This window comes from Phycodurus eques, chromosome 9 (genome assembly GCF_024500275.1).
Source record: "Phycodurus eques isolate BA_2022a chromosome 9, UOR_Pequ_1.1, whole genome shotgun sequence".
NCBI lineage: Eukaryota > Metazoa > Chordata > Actinopteri > Syngnathiformes > Syngnathidae > Phycodurus > Phycodurus eques.
Window position 1 is genome coordinate 27,150,770 of NC_084533.1, and position 19,190 is coordinate 27,169,959.

General features: G+C 44.2%; 1 protein-coding gene across 1 annotated transcript; it reads left to right on the forward strand.

The window, feature by feature from the left end:
• Window positions 1-1,009: 1,009 nt before the first annotated feature.
• arhgef37 (Rho guanine nucleotide exchange factor (GEF) 37) lies at window positions 1,010-18,198 on the forward strand. Its single transcript, XM_061686043.1, is given in 18 exon segments — window positions 1,010-1,400; window positions 2,566-2,770; window positions 3,082-3,131; window positions 3,975-4,015; window positions 4,017-4,163; window positions 4,165-4,380; window positions 6,334-6,463; window positions 7,556-7,703; window positions 7,776-7,975; window positions 8,064-8,194; window positions 9,051-9,155; window positions 9,233-9,346; window positions 9,416-9,585; window positions 10,049-10,196; window positions 10,275-10,403; window positions 11,079-11,274; window positions 12,021-12,220; window positions 15,681-18,198. Coding segments are annotated over 18 exon segments (2,766 nt in total). The 5' UTR covers window positions 1,010-1,180; the 3' UTR covers window positions 15,897-18,198.
• The last annotated feature ends 992 nt before the right edge of the window (window positions 18,199-19,190 follow it).

The following is a 19,190-nucleotide window of genomic DNA, read 5'->3' on the forward strand; positions in this document are numbered from 1 at the left end:
TTTTAGCTGCTGTCTTCCAGAATCAACTCGTAATTTTAAGGCAAAAAAAAGTTGTTGTTTTGAAGTTTAAAAAAAAAAAAAAAAAAAAGTCATCACGTTTTGAGAATTTGTTTTTGGAATCAATATAGAACGCTATGAGAAATAATTCATAATACTTGCAGGAAAAAAGTCAAAATGTCATGAGAAAAAAACATTTATATTATGAGAGAAAAGTCTGAATGTTACCAGAATGAAGTCAGAGTTTTTTCAGAAAAAAAGTTGGAATATTCAGAGAATAAATCGCAGCGCTGTGTATTTTTAATGGAACATTTCATGAGAATAAAGTCTTACCTTTTTCATAAAAAAATAGTTCTTTTTTTTGTACATAATACACTAATGACAAAAAGGTGGTAATACAAGAATACATTTGGGATATTACAAGAAGAAAATCATAGTGCAAGCAAAAGTAAATTACAAAAAAAAAAAAAAATAATTCCCCTAAAAAAAAGTTGTAATATTATGAGAAAAAAAGTTGGAATATTACCAGAATAAAAGTTGACCCCCACCCAAAAAAAAGAACATTATAATATTACTAAAAACCATTTTGCTACCAAGTTTTTTATTTTTATTTATTATTATTATTTTTTTCAAGTTGATAGTCTCCTGAGAATAAAGTCGTACTTCTTTTGATAAGAAAAAATAGTTGCTTACCGGAATAAATAGTATTTTAAATACAAATGAACCAAAATAAAAGCGTTCTGTTGTTTGACAAGTTGTATTAGAACTCAAGACAATTATGACTATTATGGTCAAATGACTTGACTTTTGTCTTCGTAATATTAGCACTTCATTACAATTTCCCTCTTGTGATATTACGACTTTCACTGCCCAAAAAAGAAGGACAACTTTATTCCCCATATATTTCTTCTTTTTTTTTCCATCTCTCTCTCTCTCTCTCTCTCTCTCTCTCTCTCTCTCTCGAGTAATAGTGATACTTTATTGGTGTACAATTACAAAAGGACTTTTTTTTTAAAAAGAATACAGATCGCTGTTGTTGAATTGTTTGCATTTGTTAAATAAAGGAATAAAGTCTGCAAAGAGATTTAAAAGGAAAAGAAAAAAAAATCAGATTTGATCATGCTGACACTTCGATGGGAAGTTTAAACACTTCCCAAAGTCAAGCTATCGTGTACATAATAACATGCGGTCAGTCATTTTTGTCTTGAGGGCGCGCTCGCCTTTTTTGACTCAACCGACATCATTATCGTCAGCTTTCGGAATGTCGTCCCGCAGCATTCCGAGCTCGCCACCGCGACAAATGCATTCCTCGCCTCAGACCGATGATATTGTTTCGACTGCGCAACGTTACAGCCGTCGTCTGACCCAATTGTCCCGCGTCGTTCCCGGCGACGCGGCTCTATGTGAGTGACAAAACGCGTGTCTAGCAGGTCTACCGTTTGTACTATCTCAGACCAGGTAGAATTCTAGGTGCTATTTTTAGCTCCTGGTTCCGAGCGTGTCGCTCATTGGTCGAACTGATTTGTCGGCGTAACTTTCACGGTGAGAAAAGTAACGTGAGCTGGCTGCTGTCGCTGCGCCTTGGTCTCCGCTCGGCTGCAGCGCTCCGTTTTGCTTGCTGCCCTCAGTCTCTTTCTCTTGAATTCCTTTTATATGACAAATGTGAAGGCAAGTGTTGCCGATGACTCAGAACCGCCACCTTGCATCATAGAAATACATCCACAGAGTCAAATAAATAACGCACGGCACGGTCAGGTGGGCCCGGTCGCCATTTATTCATGACGACATCACCTTGCACAATAGAAATAAACACAATGAGGAGAAATACAGTAGCGGCAAGATGCAAATGTAACTTATTCCGTGACTCGGAACTGTTCCAGCTTAAGAGGGAAAAAAACCATTTGGTTTTTAATAAAGAACAAATAACACTCTATAATATTGTACTTGAAAAAAATACAATAACGACATAAATAAGTAAAATTTTAAGCATTAGACACATTTTTGCCACCATTTGTGCTTCTGTTCAACGGACATTGTGCTGCTCCTGGTGTGCAGACACGCTGACATACGTAGAGACGGTCACAAGTTACTCCTCTGACAATTGTAGTAGTATTAGTTGTTCTTCAATAATATATGCCTGTTAGTATTGTTATATTATCTGTGTAATGGTTGCCCCACCGTTTGTGTTCTTTGCTTCAAGGGTCATAACACAGCGACCGTCGATGCTAATCGTTAGGTTGTCTATGGCGTTTTGCGTTGTAATCATTTAGATGAAGCAAAGCTTTGTGGTTGTTTTGCATACACAGCGAATTTGCTTTGTTTTCTCCTTCATTTGATGAGCAACTTTAACTGGAATTGGCATGAAACGGCTTGAAGACTTGCTACCCAACTAATCGTAATAGTTTAGGTTGGAATTGTCGTATAGTTAATGCAATCTTAGGCTCTTAGGGTGGCAGTTATTCATGATAAACACGACCTTGGAAAATAGAAAGCCTCCTTTTTTTGGTTTGTTTTTTATTCACATTCTGTTTCTGTTGTTTTAAATCTCGTCAAAATGTCTCCTGGCAGCACAACATGACGGGCCAATTGGGAGAAGTTGGGCCGTCCCGCCGTGCTTTTGTCTCCCTCCAAGGAACCACTTCACTCGCTCGGACACTTTAGGCCCTCGAAGCCCCTCCGGTGGGGGGGGGGGGGGGGGGCGGGACGGGACAGCGCTCCGATTGGTCCTCGCCCACCCTGTTAGGAGCTGTCGGCCAATCGAGTTTGCATCAGGGTAAGTGTCACTTCCTCTTCCCAGCCACCGGCTGCTGCAGTCAATCAGTTGATTGTGTGTGTGTGTGTGTGTGTGTGTGTGTGTGTGTGAGCGTGCCCCCCCCCCCCCCCCCCCTCCTGTTTTCCTCCACCAAACCCTCCTTTCCACTACCATCCCCCCAACACACACACTATAGTGAATCAACACACACACTCGTGCCACATGAAGCCCCGCCGTGTGTGCGTGAGTCAGTGGAGAAACTTACACCAGCTTGTGTGGTTTTTTTTTTGTTTTTTTTGTTTTTTTCTTTCTCTCCCTCCTTTTCCATGCAGCAGGAACATCGCAGACCATCAGAGATCCACTGAAAAGTTTTCTTCACAAGGTTTGTGTTGTTTTGTGACTTGAGCGTGAATCAGTACTTTTGCATTGTAAGCGGTCGGCGTAAAAGCTCCTCTTCCTCAGCGTATGTTTTGCTGCACTCCTCCGCACGCGCGTGGGGGCCACTGTGGCTCGGGGAATGGTTTCAAATAAGGCGGAACACAACCAGCACGCGTGGAGAAAATCAATAAGATTCTTTCCCCGTAGAAAAGAATGAAAAAAAAATAGAATCAAATAATAATATTGTCCAAAACCGAAAATGAGGAAACCAAGGCCGACGACTGAAAAAACGAAAGAAATTGCCAATATTAGTAATACACCATTTATGGCTATGACTGTGTTCTAACCTCACTAAAAAAAATCCTATTGAATATATAGATTTTTTTCCTATCAGTCGATATCGTTATATGTCCCGATATGAAAGAAATCACAATTATTAATTTTGTTTTTTAAATCTTCAAAGTATTGATGCTGAAAAAATACAAAAACGTATGAAACAGAAAATGGTTGAAATTCTGAGGATTAGCACAATTTTAAGTCAAACAAGATCTCCAAACGAGTCATCGTTTCTCAAAGTAGTTGTTGATTAATTTGATGAGTTGTCGGTGAATTGATTCATTGTTGCACTTCTTGTCATGATACACGGGCGGCGTTGAGCTAATGGATGCTTCAAATGCGTCACATGAGTCGTTTCTGAGAGGTCTTATCATTCAATCGCACACTAGCGTCTTAGGAGTCGTCGTTTCGTGGTCACGCTGCGAATTGTCACATTGTACTTGTAAGACCTTGTATCTTGCACAATGTGAGTAAAGTTTTTTTCTTCTTCTTCTGCTGAATTTATTGACAGTGATGTCCATCATGGAGGTGCCCAGGATGCTCCCACCAGTGCCCTTACCCCAGCACTATTCTTAAGCCCTCTCTCTCTACTCGGGGCACTGCGGAGAAGCTCTCCCCGAACGAGCCACCGCCGGAACAAGAGAAGCCCCAGGACGAGAACGATCTCGAAGACAATCTGTTTGGAGAGGAGGAGGAGGAGGAGGAGGAGGAGGAGGAGGAGGAGAAGATGCACAGATGTGACAATTTCCTCAGCGGAGGAGGTGGAAAGGACCGCAGAGGAGGAGAAGGCGGCCGAGGAGAGGGCGGCGCAGAGGCAGCTGATGGCCGTCCAGGAGTTGGTGCAGTCTGAGAGGAATTACCTGAGAATGCTGCAGGTCAGCACAGTGACCATCAGGAGCAACCTGCAGAAGCTACAGGTGCAGTGGACCAAGACGTGCAGTGCATATGCACAACACAATATGTAGGAACATAAACACATACAAACATCTCATCTCAGCACGCAAGGGCCCCCTGTTAATATACAGGAACGTATTGATACTCACTGGCCAGATTTGAAACCCTATTCTTAACCGAGGCTTCAAGCACTGAAACCCCTAAATTTAAACCAGTCTTGAAACCTCAATTTGCAACCCTGACCCTTGTCTGAAACACAAACCTTGGCTTTAAACCTCAACCCAGGCCTAAAACCTTAAATTGAAACCCGGTCCCTGGCTCGAATCCCTCGTTTGAAACCCTAACCTTGGCTTTAAAGCCCAACCCAGGCCTAAAACCTTTAATGGAAATTGAAAAGCATCATAATCTTCTGCTTAAAGCCTTTGAACAACCGGAAATCTTTGTCACTCTCCAAAGCATCCGCTGAATCGAATTTGTGATTTCCAGTCGAATATCCAGTGCAATCCCTCTGGACGGAGTCAAGCCAGGGGGCTTTGCGCAAAGTCCCGCTCTAGGAGTTTGGTGTTTTTTTTTTGTTTTTTTTTTGAATGGTGCTAGTAGTAGCAGCAGGTATTCCACTGCGTGGTTTGTCAAGAACAGATCCTGCCTCGAGTATAGCGTAGCTTGTATTCTAAGTCGGAGCAGCGTGAGAGTCATAAAACCCCTCAAAGTGGCAGTTAATTGCAGTCAGGGGACAGATAACCGTCTTGCCAGGTGGCAATTTCGTAACACTGCTCCAATGCCAATGGAATGGCCGGGGAATGATACGCTTACAAAACCTGCGAAGCCTGAGCTGTCAAATGCTGATAGCGTCACATCTGTCCGAATGATACCTGCGATAAAATGGAAAAAAAGTCGTCTATTGTGACTTTTGGGACGCCCTTTGTTAGAAGTAGGACAATTAGTAGCAGAAATACTGTAGCTGTAGAAGTCGACGTTGTCACAGCTGCTGACTTACGGTCAACACATCGGATTTCTGCCGCCTGTGCGATCGTTAATCACGGTGGAGGTAAAGAAAGGAGGCACCGTGACGCATGATGGAATCTGGCTTTGTGGAAACGATAACGCGTGATGGAGATTCTCGTCGGGCATGTGAGGTGAAAATGAAAATGAAGAAGTGCGTTGCTGCTCAAACAGAAATAACATGCAGGATTTATTACACGTGTAGTGTGAAGATGAGATGGAATAAAACTAAAGATGGATAGAGAAATGCTTGTAAAATAATGAGGGAAGGAGGGAAATGCCATCAACATTGTGAATGGCGAAGAATGGCTTCCTTTGCACAATGATGGCATTGTGCAGCATTGTTAGACGCACAAGTTGCTGACTTGTTTTCGGAGCACAGTGCAGATTGTTCAATGTGTCACTGGTAAGTGGGCCTAGTTTTGTCGTGGCAGACCTGCCGGAAAACAGCTATATTCCTCGTCGTTTGACAAGAGTTGTTTAACTGAATGTACATACAATGCGTCATCAGGAGAGATACACCAAAATCCAAATTCTTGACCGAAATTGAAAACCGAAACTGGGGAACCCGAGGCCGAAATCCGAAATGCAGAAAAGGGATGAACAATCAATCAATCAAACTTTATTTGTATGCACTTTTCATACCAAAATTGCAACACAAAGAGCTTTAAGTTAATCACTGCCAGCCCTCACAGTTAACATGGATATTTAACTTCTAAAGCCGTCAATGGCAGCGAAGGCGTTTTAATTAAGGCATTGCTTGTTAACAGTGATTTATTTTTCACTCTTAGGTGTACACACTCTCGTGCGCTGGCCGTCAACGTTAAACTTGTGACATGACAATATCTTGTATCTAAAACCTGTGACGATATCTTCTTCCTTGGTCACAAATCTGTTGTGTGAACACAGGATGAGTGACTCAGCGTGTTGTTGTTTCACAGCGTATTTCTCTCTGTGTTGTGTGTTGTTCAAAGCCTCCGCCGGCGAACCTGGACAGCATCTTCCTGTACGTGGAGGATGTGATGGACGTGTCCGGTCGGCTCCTCAGTCTGCTAGATCAGAAGAATCTCCAGCCTGGAGAGCCGCTCTTCCTCGAGGCGCTGTGTATGTGGGAACTCCGCAACCTCCGCCTTTTCCTCAGATCTTAGGTTCAGACATCCTGACAGGAAATGTGCTGCTGTTGTGAGCAGGGAGGATTTCCCTCGAAAGTGAAACAGCCAACATCCTAGCGCGGGACAACTCGTGGACTGCCAAAACAGCCCGATTACGACACTTCTCAATGCCACAAAAAGACGTCGGTGGCAGTGTTGAGAAGCTCAATCCTGAAGATCTGGCACTTGGCGTTAAAATGTTATTTCCATCTGTAACGATCCGTGGACCACTGAAGCATCCAAGGACACGTCCTGGCATTGTGCAAATACACGGGTGGTATTATTGTAAAGCCGTGGTGGTAGAAGTTAAAGTTGTCCTTGTATTCATTTCTGTTCAAAAGTTACTTCCAACCGTAATGATTGGTGAACCATAGAAACAGCCCAATGATGCTCAGACACTTCGTGCCTGTCCATGAACCACAGAAGCGGCAACGTTTCCACCTCAGACACTTCCACCACAAGTGGTATCACCGGAAAAGTCACCCTGACAAATTTTGGGGCTAGGAGTTCAATTCATCCTTGTGCGACATTCACTTCAAGTTCAAACCATAACAATCAGCGTATTGCCAAAACAGATCAAATCCCAACTCGGACAACTCGTAACAGTCCGAGTCGTAGAGGGACGCGGGTGATAATCTTCTCTTTAAAGGTTATTTCCATCGGTGGACTACTAAAATTGGCAATATATGACTGACCGTTTGCAATGATCCGTGCCAAAATAGGTCAAACTCCCGACGTCGTAGTAAGGTGCGGGTGTTGTTTTTGGAAAGTTCGGCAATGGAAATATGGAGGTGCAAGTTAAATTCATTCTTTCACGCCGCTTACGCTGTTCAAAAAGTTAATTCCAGCTCTAACTATCCGCGGACTAGTGACAGGGGCCAGTTTCCAGTTCGGACACTTCCTGATTTCATAATAGGATGTGGGCGGTATCGTTGAAAAGCTCGTAGAACTTAAATCCATCCCAGTGGGACTTTTAATTCAAAAGTTATTTCTGACCGTAACGTTGCAAGGACTTCAAAGTTGAGCTTGTCTGCCCTTCCGACAGGTGAGACGTTCCTCAGCCTGTCCTCCAACATCGAGGCAGCCTACAAGGAGTACCTGGCCAACTACAACCAGGTCATCGTGGTAGAGAACTCCTACAAACAGAAGGAGGCACTGTGGGACCAGATCGTCAAAGTCATCAAAGCGTCGGCGTAGGTTTATGTACGATTACAAGGAAAAAGCTCCCGACTTCCTGCCCTGACCAACAGTATGTGATTGTGCAGGCCTGAAGTGAACGCCAGCTCGCTGAGTTTCTTCCTGGTGACGCCCGTCCAGCGCATCGCCCGCTACCCTCTCCTCCTGCAGACCATCCAGAAGCACACGGACACGCGGCACCCGGCGTACGCCCTGCTGGAGCAGACGGCGCACACCTCCATCGCCATCAACTGTCGCATCAATGAGTACAAGCGTTTCAGGGAAGTCGGTGAGAAGAGCGTTGAACCCTTCGGCAGATCCAAGATCAGCCGAGGCCATTCGTTTGAGCTCCGCGTTTTTGCCTGGCGCCCTCACAGCTGACAAATACAAGAAGAGCGAGACATTGAGCATCATGGACAAGATCAACCGCTTGAACTCGCACAGCATCGCGAAGAAGACCGCCCGCATGGGACAGTTCCTCAAACACGAGACCGGCATGGTTCCCAAGGTAACGCACGTATATAAGTCTCACTCACACACTAAACACACACACTGGTGAAGATAGTAGGACTTCAACCGTCCGTCAAACCTTTTCCGCTTGTTGGGTGTCGGCTCGCCGGGGGACGGGAGGGGGGGAGCGGTTTCAGCAGGGGAGCCCGGACTTTTCTCTCCCCAGCCACTTCATCCAGCTCCTCGCGGCAGATCCCAAAGGCGTTCGCAGGCCAGCCGAGAGATGTCGTCTCTCCGGCGGGACGTGCCTGGAACACCTGACCGGCCTTGGAGTCCAACCCTCACTGGAAACAAATCGAACGGGGACCGAGCAGCCCTCATCGGTGGGTCCAGTACCACGTACCCTCGGAGCACCCTGCACAGAACTCCCAGGCGCCCCCCAGAACCGGAGCAGGTCCACTGTTCCACGGCCAGGACGAAAACCACACTGTTCCTCCGGAATCTGAGATTCCACTTCCTGACAGACCCTCCCCTCTTTTTTTAGAGATAAGAAACTCTAAGAGCAATGTTGCCGAAAAATATCTTTCACATTTATTCATGCATGACTTGGATGTTTTCTATTGCCTTATTTTAAAACAATAGTATTTATTTGTAAACTGTCAACATGTAAAATTGCAAGAATTCCATTTTGACATGGTTTTAAAGAGAACTAGTTATTCATGAAAAAAGTATGTTAATAATTGGAAGACTCATTTCAATAAGTTTAAAAAGTTTACAAATATATCAATGCACATTGTTATTATTCCAATTAGAGCAAAAGGTCCGAGAAAAAAAAATCATGTATCATTGGAAAAAAAAGAAAGATACATTTTCTATTGCCATTTGCGTAGTGTAGCATATGTGTTATTTTGCAGCTGGTAGACGAGGAGTTTGACGCACTAGAAGGCTTCTTTTACGTCCTCGAGCACGGCATCTTGCAGCTGCTGGACAACGTGGAGCTCTACCTCCACCACCTCCAGGTTGGCACACCTTGAAATAAGTCGACTTGCAAGAGCATCGGCGATCGTCGCTTTCTTCGTCTTTGTTTGGTCCTCAGACTTTCTCGAACTGCAAAACGGAGGAGTTTGACCTGGACATGGACGGGGAGAAGGTGCCCATTTGCTATAAGGAGATCACCACTGGACTCCGACAGTGGATCCTGCCTGTATTTGTGAGTCATTAGCCAGCTTCCGCTAAAAACACAAGAAGAAGATTGACATTGTCGCTGTTTACCTCGCAGGAAGAGAGGACGAGGACGTTAATCCACAAGCCGCTGTGCGCACTCCGCGACCTCCTGGTGGGCCCGAGGAACCTGATCCGCAAGAGGCTGCACAAGCTGCTTGACTACGAAGTGATCGAGGCCAAGCCTTGCCTGAGTTACGACGAGCAGGCCGTCGCCAACACGTACAGGTGAGCCTCGGCAACGCTCGACGCGCTGCATGTCTTTCCGGCAATGGTCCAAACTCAAACGGTTCACGATTTAGCGTCGTCCGTCCGTCTCGTACGCGAGGTCTAAATTTGGTAGCGATCGTCAATGGAAAAGGTCAAATTAGCCGACAAGATCGTGTGTGTTTTCGGGCATGGCTTCTGGAGACATTTTCCGTGGTTCTTCTCATGATAGATGATAGTGTTGCCAACGGAAAGTGGCGAGAACGAGTTTGTCTCCTAAGGACGCCCCGGAAACCACCAACATGGCCCTAAGTGATCCGCTTCAACCCGAAGTGGCGGACGTCCTGTTCTTTTTCAGGCATAGCTTCTTGGGACTTTTTTTGTGCGTCTACTCATGATAGCTGCGTCTACCAAATTCCATGTCGCTCGGTGAAACTAACGAATGTTCCTAATAGATAAAGGTGTCGCGTTGTTCTCGAAACAGGACGATGAACACGTTGCTGCTCAACGAGCTTCCCAAGTTTAACGGCTTGGCACTGCAGATGATCTGGAGCATGCTGGGAACGTTCAGCTGTCTGCACAAAGACCTGGCCTCTGACTTGGAGCAGCTCTTCCAGAGCTTCGCCCAGCAGGTGTCCGCCACGGGACGCGGGGCGTTACCCCATACGGGCGTTTTCCCTCTTCCCAACATGTCTTTCGCCTCCTCCCAGCTTCCTCACAGCTCTTTAGACGCAAGTGCATTCTGGGAGTGGGCCGAGACGGCGGTGCTGGAAGGGGCGAGGAGCCTGGACGCTTTGGGTCAAAGTGTGGAGGAGACGCTACTGGGGCCTGCCTCTCAGGTCTTGACTCACCCATCGTATCTTTAGCTTAGGCTTTTTTTGTTTGCCAAACTGTGACTATGACGCCGAATTTGTTTTTACACGCAGTTTACAGATTTGTTGTTGGAATCTTTTCAGCATGAGCATTCCTAGTCCGCTACGGATTGCGTCATTTGCCTTCTTCTTTGCGATTTGTCCTGACGGTCGGCAAATATTTCACAGCGCGCAACCGGCCCGTATAGCTTGTAGAACGAAATGTATTTGGAATTGAAAAAGAACGGATTTGTATTGGATTCAAATGTGATTCATGAGTTAACAATTCAAGAACAATGTCAAAACCAATCAAAAACAAACATTTCTTTACAGAAAAAATAAGATTCGTTCAAAAAAAACAAGTCATGAAGAACAAGTAATGGGATCAAGCAATAGTTAAGCTTGATGTACTGTAGTTTCAAAAGTAATTATGAAACAAGCTCGATAGATGACAAATAGTAACAGTAAGTGTCTGTAAATATAAAACATCGCTCGCGTTGCTCGGAAGCACGTTGGCAGCGTGCACCGATGAAAATGCGGTCGTTTTTTGCTCCTCTGTCGCTGGCTCATTGCCTTCTTTCGTTTTCTTATTTCTGTACACAATATTTATTGGCTTACACGATCAGCGTGACGTCATAAGTGAGGTCTTTCCCTTCCGGTCAGCCTCTGAACTCGTCCTCACAGCAGCGCTTCCGGCTGCTGACGGACAAGCACGGCTCGGACAAGATCTACCAGGTGCTGAGCGCAGCGGTCGGCGGCCGAGACCTGGACCTCACGCTCGCCAAGGGAGAGCTCGTGGCCGTCATCGGCCGGGCGGATACCCGAGGAGACAGACGCAGGTGGCTGGTGGACGCCGGGGGTGAGTTCTCGCACGGCGGCCGGACGCTTAAAAAATTACATCGTAGGTCGTACTCACGAATAATGAGAGGTGTTATTTTGGAGAGTTGGATGGAGACTTCCACAAATGTCACTTGAGTGTAGCACACTAATGCAGTTTACTGGCGCCATCTTGTGGGTGGTCTTTTTCCATTCATTCCAAGAAACACTGTATTTTATACATATATATATATATATATATGTGTATATGTGTGTGTTTAATGTAAATATAATAATAATAAATGTAAAAGGCACCCGCTTGAAGCAAAACTGGGGCCAGTCGAGTAGCAACCTTTTGGGAACAATCAAGTCGAAAAAGACAAGAACCACAGGAAGAACCAAGTCAAAAAAAATCATTTTAAGAACTGTCAAAAACAGTGGTAAAGAAGGTCATGAACCAAGGCAAAACCAAGTCAAGTACCAGAACTGTGTTCAAAACCAGCCAAGAACCACTTGAAGAACATGTCAAACTTGACAGAAACCAAGTTAAAACCAGTTGAAAACCAAGCAGAAGAAAAAGAGTCAAGAACCAAGTAAACACAGGAAAACAACTCAAGAATGACATCGAGAGCCAGTCCAAAACAAGTCAAGAACCAAGCCCAAAATAGTCACAACCAGTCAAGAACACAAAGACCCAAGTCCACAGAAGCAAAACCAGAAACTCCCACAGCTACCGTATCAAAGTGTGCCTAATAAACTGACTAGCGCGGTTGCGCCTCTGACACGCAGGCAGACGAGGCTACGCGCCGGCCTCCAGGTTGAGCCGCTATCACGGGGCGGAGGAGGAGGAGCCGCCCCCCTCGCCCCACCCGAGCCTCCCGCAGAGCGCCAGCAGCGCCAGGAGACACTCGTACACCGCCGAGCTCCCACGACGTGCGACGACAACGGCGGCGGCGGCGGCGGCGGCACTCAGCCGGCCGTGCTTCCAGGTGATCGCACTCATCCCCGCTTATAATCAGAGTCCAAGGCTCCATGTAAACCTGGCTAGGGACCCGCGTGCGCTCACGGCCAACAACGGGGCGCTCTAAAGCGTCCACGCCAGCCCGAAGCCCCGGTGCACACGCTGGCTGACAAGTCTGACTTTTTTTGTTTTTATTTCTCCCACCCTCCCCCTCGCCCTTCCGTCTTTCTCTGCGCGACGTGCGCGCCGACGTCGCGCTCTAAAGCGGCCACACGAGCGGATTAACCGATTATGTAGACATAGCTAGCTGGCTAAATGCATGTCGCAATTGTGCCGGATGCCGAAGTGTGTCATCCGGCACCGTTTTAGCCATGGGCCAAAAATGAGGAAAAGTGAAATGTTGAAAAACAGTCCAACGCTATACCTCCGCAAATCCGTGCTATATAGTTCCCAGTCTTTATACATTTTCAGCAATTATCTTCAAACGCGAATCGTGTATTTCGAAAACAAATCTCTGGATTCACTTTAAACACATTTAAAAGGAGTCCAAAAACAAGCCAAGAGCCACGTCGATAACAGTTATCAAAAGCGTACATGCTTGCTTAGAAATAAATTCCCCTAATGTAATAGTCGGCTAGCTCTTTGCGGTTCAGTCAATAAACACCCCAGCTACTTACATAAATACAGCAGTAACATTTGGTTATAGTATTGACAGTAATATAGCAACATTATATAGTAGTGCTTACATGGGGCAGTCTCTGAAAATATTATACAGTCTTGATATCCTAAATTAAATGTGCGCATTTGCGTGTGCGTGTGAGATTGATCGATTGTGCGCTGAGCGTGTGCGCCGCAGCAGGTGCGTCAATCTGTCACGTGACCACACACGCAGCCAGTGCGCGTTGTGACAATGCGTGCATGTGTGCGTTATCGATTCCCGTTATTAATACATGCGAGTGCGACGCGGCAGTGTCAAGGCCGCTCAACGTGCGTGTGATAGTTAAATGTGAGGGAGAATAGGGTGAGCGCAATTTCATTAGACGTGGGTGTCTGTGTGCGTGTGTACGCGTGTGCGCCTAACACACTTCCTGACAGCCTCTCAAATGGACTGATGGTTCAGGTGACCTCCTCCAGGTGTCCCTGAGCCTCCTCCTATAAAAGACGTACACAAGTCGAGGCCAGGTGGCCGCGATGATGACGGCAGACAGTTCGCTTCAGGCAACGTGGCCGTCGATTCATCCTCAGATGTGTTACGTTTTCGTGCAGCCTCAACTAACTGCCAACTGATGAGGAGAAAACCAACTTTTTCTTGGTCTTGGCGAGGCAGCAGATAGCCACTCGGCGAAATTCAAATTACGGGCTAAACGATGAGGTCGTCGCTGCGTGGTGAAGACTTTGTATTGCCGCCGTGGGAACCGTGCCATCGGCACACCGCTCGTTAGCTTAGCGAGTGCGCGCGTGAGTGCCAAAAGTGATGACGAGTAGAACCGCATCGAGAACCTGGTAAAAGAAGACAAAACCAAGTGAATACCTGTCCAAAAACGAATCAAAAACAGTCAATAATAAAGAAACACAAATTCAAAACCATTTCCAAAGGCACAAAAAAACGGTAAAACAAACACAAAAAAAAAACAAATAAACAAATCAATTCGAGAACCAGGCCGAAAACAGCCAAAAACCAAGCAGAAAAAAAAAAAAAAAAAACGCTTCAAGGACCTTGTCAAAACTGAAATAAGAACCAGTCCATAAAAAACAAAACAAAAAAAAAGTAAAAAGCGAACGTCAAAACTAGTAGTCACAAGTAAGAAGTTAACATCCAATTTCCAAAACACAGTAAAAACCATGTCAAAATGTTTTGTTTTTTTAAAAACACGTCCAAAAAAGCCCCAAATTAAGTCCAAAACAGCCCCCCCCCCCCCCCCCCCAAAAGGCAAAAACAAGTCAAAAAGCATGTAAAGATCCATTTAAAAAAAAAAAAACTGTCAAACCCAAGTTAAGAGCCAGGCCAAAACAAGTTTTAAAAAACGGTCAAAAAATAAAAAGAGCCATTGGAAAGGCAGACCAAAATAAAGTCGACGACTTTATTAAAAAAAAACAGAAAACGTCATAAACCACAGCAAAAACAGTCAAAACCTAAGTCAAGAACCAGGTCAAAAACCAAAATCAAATGAAGAGCCTAGTCAAAAAATAAGTCGACTGCAAGGTGACACCGAGCTGACGACAAATCTCCGCAAGGACGATGTGTCATCGACTCATTGCTCATTAAGCAACTCTGGGCGTTTGTGCCTGCGCGCATGCTCCTGTGTAAAAGTTGCGACAAGCACGGAACGGTCAGGGATTTACACGACCGTACGTGTCCTTCTAAAGGAAGATCCCTATTCATCGGAAAGGTTAAACCGACGTCGAAAGAGGCTCGATCAGCGGTTGTTTGACCTCTGTGCAGCGCCAGCAAACATATTGCCACCGGCCGGGAACACGCTGGCATGCTAATATGCTATCACTACCCATCAGAAAGAGTCAAGAAACCCAGCCAGCAACTGCTCTAAAACGTTCAAAAATCTAGTCAAGAACAGTCAAAAAAACAAAGTCAAAAACTAACATAAAACTGTCAGAGAAGTTAAGGGCAGTAAAAACACAAAATAAGTCGAGACCAGTTAGAAACTAAGTCAATAATAATTAAACAAGAGCCAGTCATAAAAACTGTAAAAAAAAAAAAAAAAGTGTTAGTCATATTTTTGGGGAAGATGTCAGGGTATTGTTTATCTTTTTCTTTGTCTTTTTTGAAACAAATGAAAAAACCAAACGTAGCAAAGTTAACCTGGTTAACGTCTTCTTACACTCGTGACCATTAATATGTCGGGAAAAAAACAATATCAAACGCCTTTGGGTTTTGTCGTTAAATTTAAGACTGAGTGTTTACGACGACTTAATGTTAGCAGCAGTTAACCTCTTTGAGGTTCCACTGTTTGTTTGATGTTAGCCTTGGCGGCAGTGGAAAAGCCAACTTCGATTAGTAGAGTAGTAGAGATATGAATTTGTAGCTACGACGCGGCCCTTTTGAGACGCCAAGTCGGGAGGGTAAACGTCGTCGGCAAGAAAACCAAAAGACCGAGGATGCCGATACATTGTGCCGCATACGGTTGCGTACAATTAAGACAAGGGAAGTGGGAGTAACATTTTGCGTCGGAAACTATTTGGGGGGGGGGCTATTTTCACATGACACATTGGCGACAAGAAAGTAAACCTCATGAAAATCGGTTGAGAAATAAGCAAGTTACGACTTTAATTTCAATGTCCGTGCCTTTTGATGTGAACGTCCACCTCCCCAACATGGCCGCCACGTAGGCTCCTCTGTTAGCCGGGCTGCTACAGCGCGCTGGCTTATCTAGTCTTCATATCTATGGGTCGTATGTTAGCATTCTGTTAGCATATCGGTATGGCCGGTGCACTCTGACATGCCATTTTTTTCCCGCCTGGTCTATCGACAGGTATTTGCGGCGTACGGCTTCGCGGCACGAGGGAACCACGAAGTCTCGGTGGCGGCGGGCGAACCGGTGCGCGTCCTGGAGCCTCACGACAAGCGAGGCAACCGCGAGTGGAGCCTGGTGGAGGTGCGAGGCCGGCAGAGGGGCTACGTTCCCTCCAACTACCTCGCAGTGGCGCCCGTGGCGGGCACGCTCGCCGCCCGCCACCCGTCCTGCTAGCGCTTCCGCGGCAACAGGTTAGCCTACGTCCTCATCCACACAGCAGTAGTTGCTCGTTAAACTGGATGCGTGCGCAAAATGGAACGCAAACGTTACTACGAGTGGAACCAGGTACTGTGAAAACGAGTCAAAAACAGTACAAACAACAACAAAAATCTATTTAAAAAAAAAAAAAAAAAACCATCCAAAAAACAAGTCCATTGAAGTAAAAATCAAGTCAAAATTGTATAAACAAAACCCCACCCCAAAAAAACAAGTACAAAATACAACAACCTCAAATCAAATGAATGTCTGGACAAATATGAAGTACAAAATAAATCAAAACATACAAGAACTAACAAAACCAATTAGACTGAAGAAAATTAAAAACCAGGTCAAAAAAAGTTTTTTAAACAAACAAAAAAAAAGTCAAACCATGGTTTTATGTTTCTTGTTTCTTGACATGGTTTTTGACAGTTCTTGATTCTTGACTTGATTTTTCACCGTTTTAAATTGGATTCTTGACTTATTTTTTTTACTTGGTTCTTATCTCGGTTTTTGACTGCTTTTCATTTTTTGACTGTTTAGACTGACTCCTGACTTGATGTTTGACTGTTTTCGACCGTTCTTAGCTTGGTTTTTGACCTGGTTTTTGACCGCTTTCAACTAGTTCTTGACTTGATTTTTACTTTATTCTTCGCTGTTTTTCAAAATTGGTTTGCATCCTGACTTGGTTCTTGACTGCTGTTTGACTTGATTTTCAATTGTTTTTTTTTTTTTTTTGGGAGGCGGGGGGCACTATAGTTTAGTAATTGGTCAGAATTGTTGGAATTGGCGGCCGCATGTTTGTTGTTAGCCAGCTAGCGGCTACGCTGGCGTCCCTGGATAGACGCTGAAGGACCAGATGCTGCTTGTTGCCCTGGAGACCGCTTCACTCAATGCAGATCACGTGACCGTGAAGAGACCCCACAGTGGAATGTCAGCGAAATGAAGGAAAGAACACTGCAAAATGATGCCTCTTCTGTGCATTTGACCTGTTTTGTATTTAATTTTAATTTTAATTTTAGAAGGGCTCCAATGTACATTATATGAAGGTAAGTTTCTGTCATTGCACTACTGAACAAAAGACGCGTCAGCATTAGGTAGGACTGATATCGTAAATAGTCTGCTCCAAGGTAAGCATGCAAAGTAGAAATAAACAGAATGAAAAAAAATATTCCATAGAGTTTGAAAAAAAATAAATAAATAAAAATAAGGCAGTGTACGTGGCATTAAAACGGTCGCTTGTTATACACTTCTCAGGTTGCTTTAGGTTCAGCTATTCTACATGTTAATGACAGATTATTCATGCTAAATAATGCAAATAACAAATATTTTCATCAGCTATTTTTTCCCAAAATGGATTATGGTTCAGTTACCGCTTTTGTCCGTAACATCTCAGAAAATAGGGGGGAAAATGTTGATCATTGTTTGCCCAAAGTAAAAACAGATGTTTGCAAATGTCTCATTTTGATAATCAGTCTGCTTTCATGAAGGACTCCAGAAATCAGAGAATATTTACTGTTGAGGGGCTGAATTTAGATTTAATTTAAAATTAAATATGGGCTTATAGTTCAAATAAACAGAATGACTTGACTACTAGAAATAATCCACAGAATTAAAAAAAAAAAAAAAAAGGAAAACAAAAAAGACCACACTGTGGTTGGGCACACGCGCACACAACTTAAGTGTTATATGAGTAATGCGATTGCTCCTCTCGTCTGTTATTCACTGTAACCGCCGTCTTGCGCAGCATGAATAAACACGATGACTGCAAATAATCCACAGAGTAAAAGAAAACCCTGTGGCACACAAATTACATCCTGCAATCGATGCAGTCGCTTCTCGGGAGGAGGACGATAAATAATCCACAAAGTCAAACGCGATTGCTATTTCGAATAACAGCCACCTTCCATCGTAGAAATACATACAAGTAGAAATAATACAATACGAAATGTATTATAGTATTGCAAATGATATAACGCCAGAGTTAAAATACTGTCAGATTCTGCAAATAGTTTACAGTCGGCCCAGTGCATGCTGGGAATATTAACAAGACCGTTTTGCGTGTGTTACATCGTATGGCGTGTGCGTGTGCGTTGTCAGTATTAACACCAAAATTTGTATATATGTTGAATGATTGTTTTTCTTTCTTTTATTTTTTATTTTTTTTTAACTGTTTGTTTGATGATTAACTTATTGGCGACATCACAAATGTCCATCTTGTTGAATGTAGCAGCGTGTTATTGCGAAAGAGACTTCAATAAAACTAAACTCCAACTCATTTGGCTCTTTTTTTTTTTTTTTTTTTTTTTTTTTTTTAATTATTATTGGAGTGTTTAAAGGGACATGGAAAAAAAATGCTCCAATTCTCTAAGCCACACCCCAGAATGCAGACCAACCAATCACAGAGCAGCTTTCATGACTTACAAAAAATATATTTCTTGAATTCAATAAAGCATTGAATTCAGGACATATTAAGATTTTAAAAATAAGAATTCTATTAGAATAAAAGGCCCATTTTGCCATGTCTCCAATTGGAAACTCAACCGTCAGCTGTCCGCTCCAGGGTAAGCAATGGACAATCTGTATCATTTATTTTATACAATAATTGGTTAATTGTGATTGAATTACAAGCAATACAATTGAAGATCGGCATGAAATATTTGAATGGTTAAGATAAACTGTGCGTGTTTTACGTTCACGTCTACGAATGACTTGTCCCATCTCGGCGTTTTAAAAATCCACTTGTTGACTTGTTTTGCTGTGTGTTGGGTATGCTATGTTAGCTTAGCATCTTGATGTGTTTTTCACTCTGCCACTTGGACACGTAGTCCAGGTGCAAACCGGACAGGCCTCCTGCACCAGAAGCCAGATCGCCTCTGCTCATCGACGAATGCTGCCTTCAGGACCTTCTCACCCATGTGGGACCCCGGAGCGTTGCTGCACTGGCCTGACTCTTTGGAAGCAGGCACTGTTCTTCACTTGGGTGAGCTAATAGTGAACCTGGACAACAGTTTTCCAGGTCTACTTCATTACGCTCATAATTGAATCCTCGGCGGAGGTCTTTGCGCCACGGTGTGTACACGGACAGTGTGCGTGAAAACGGGATTGTGCTTGCCGTTGATTTTATTCTTTTCTTTATTTAATTTTTTTTGGGGGGGGGTTATTATTATTAGGCGTGTTTATTTGCATTGTGTCAGGTGGTGGTGGTTATGAGGGGTAACTGGCATTGCATGTGCCACTATTTGTGTTGCCATTTAAGTCGCAAATGTG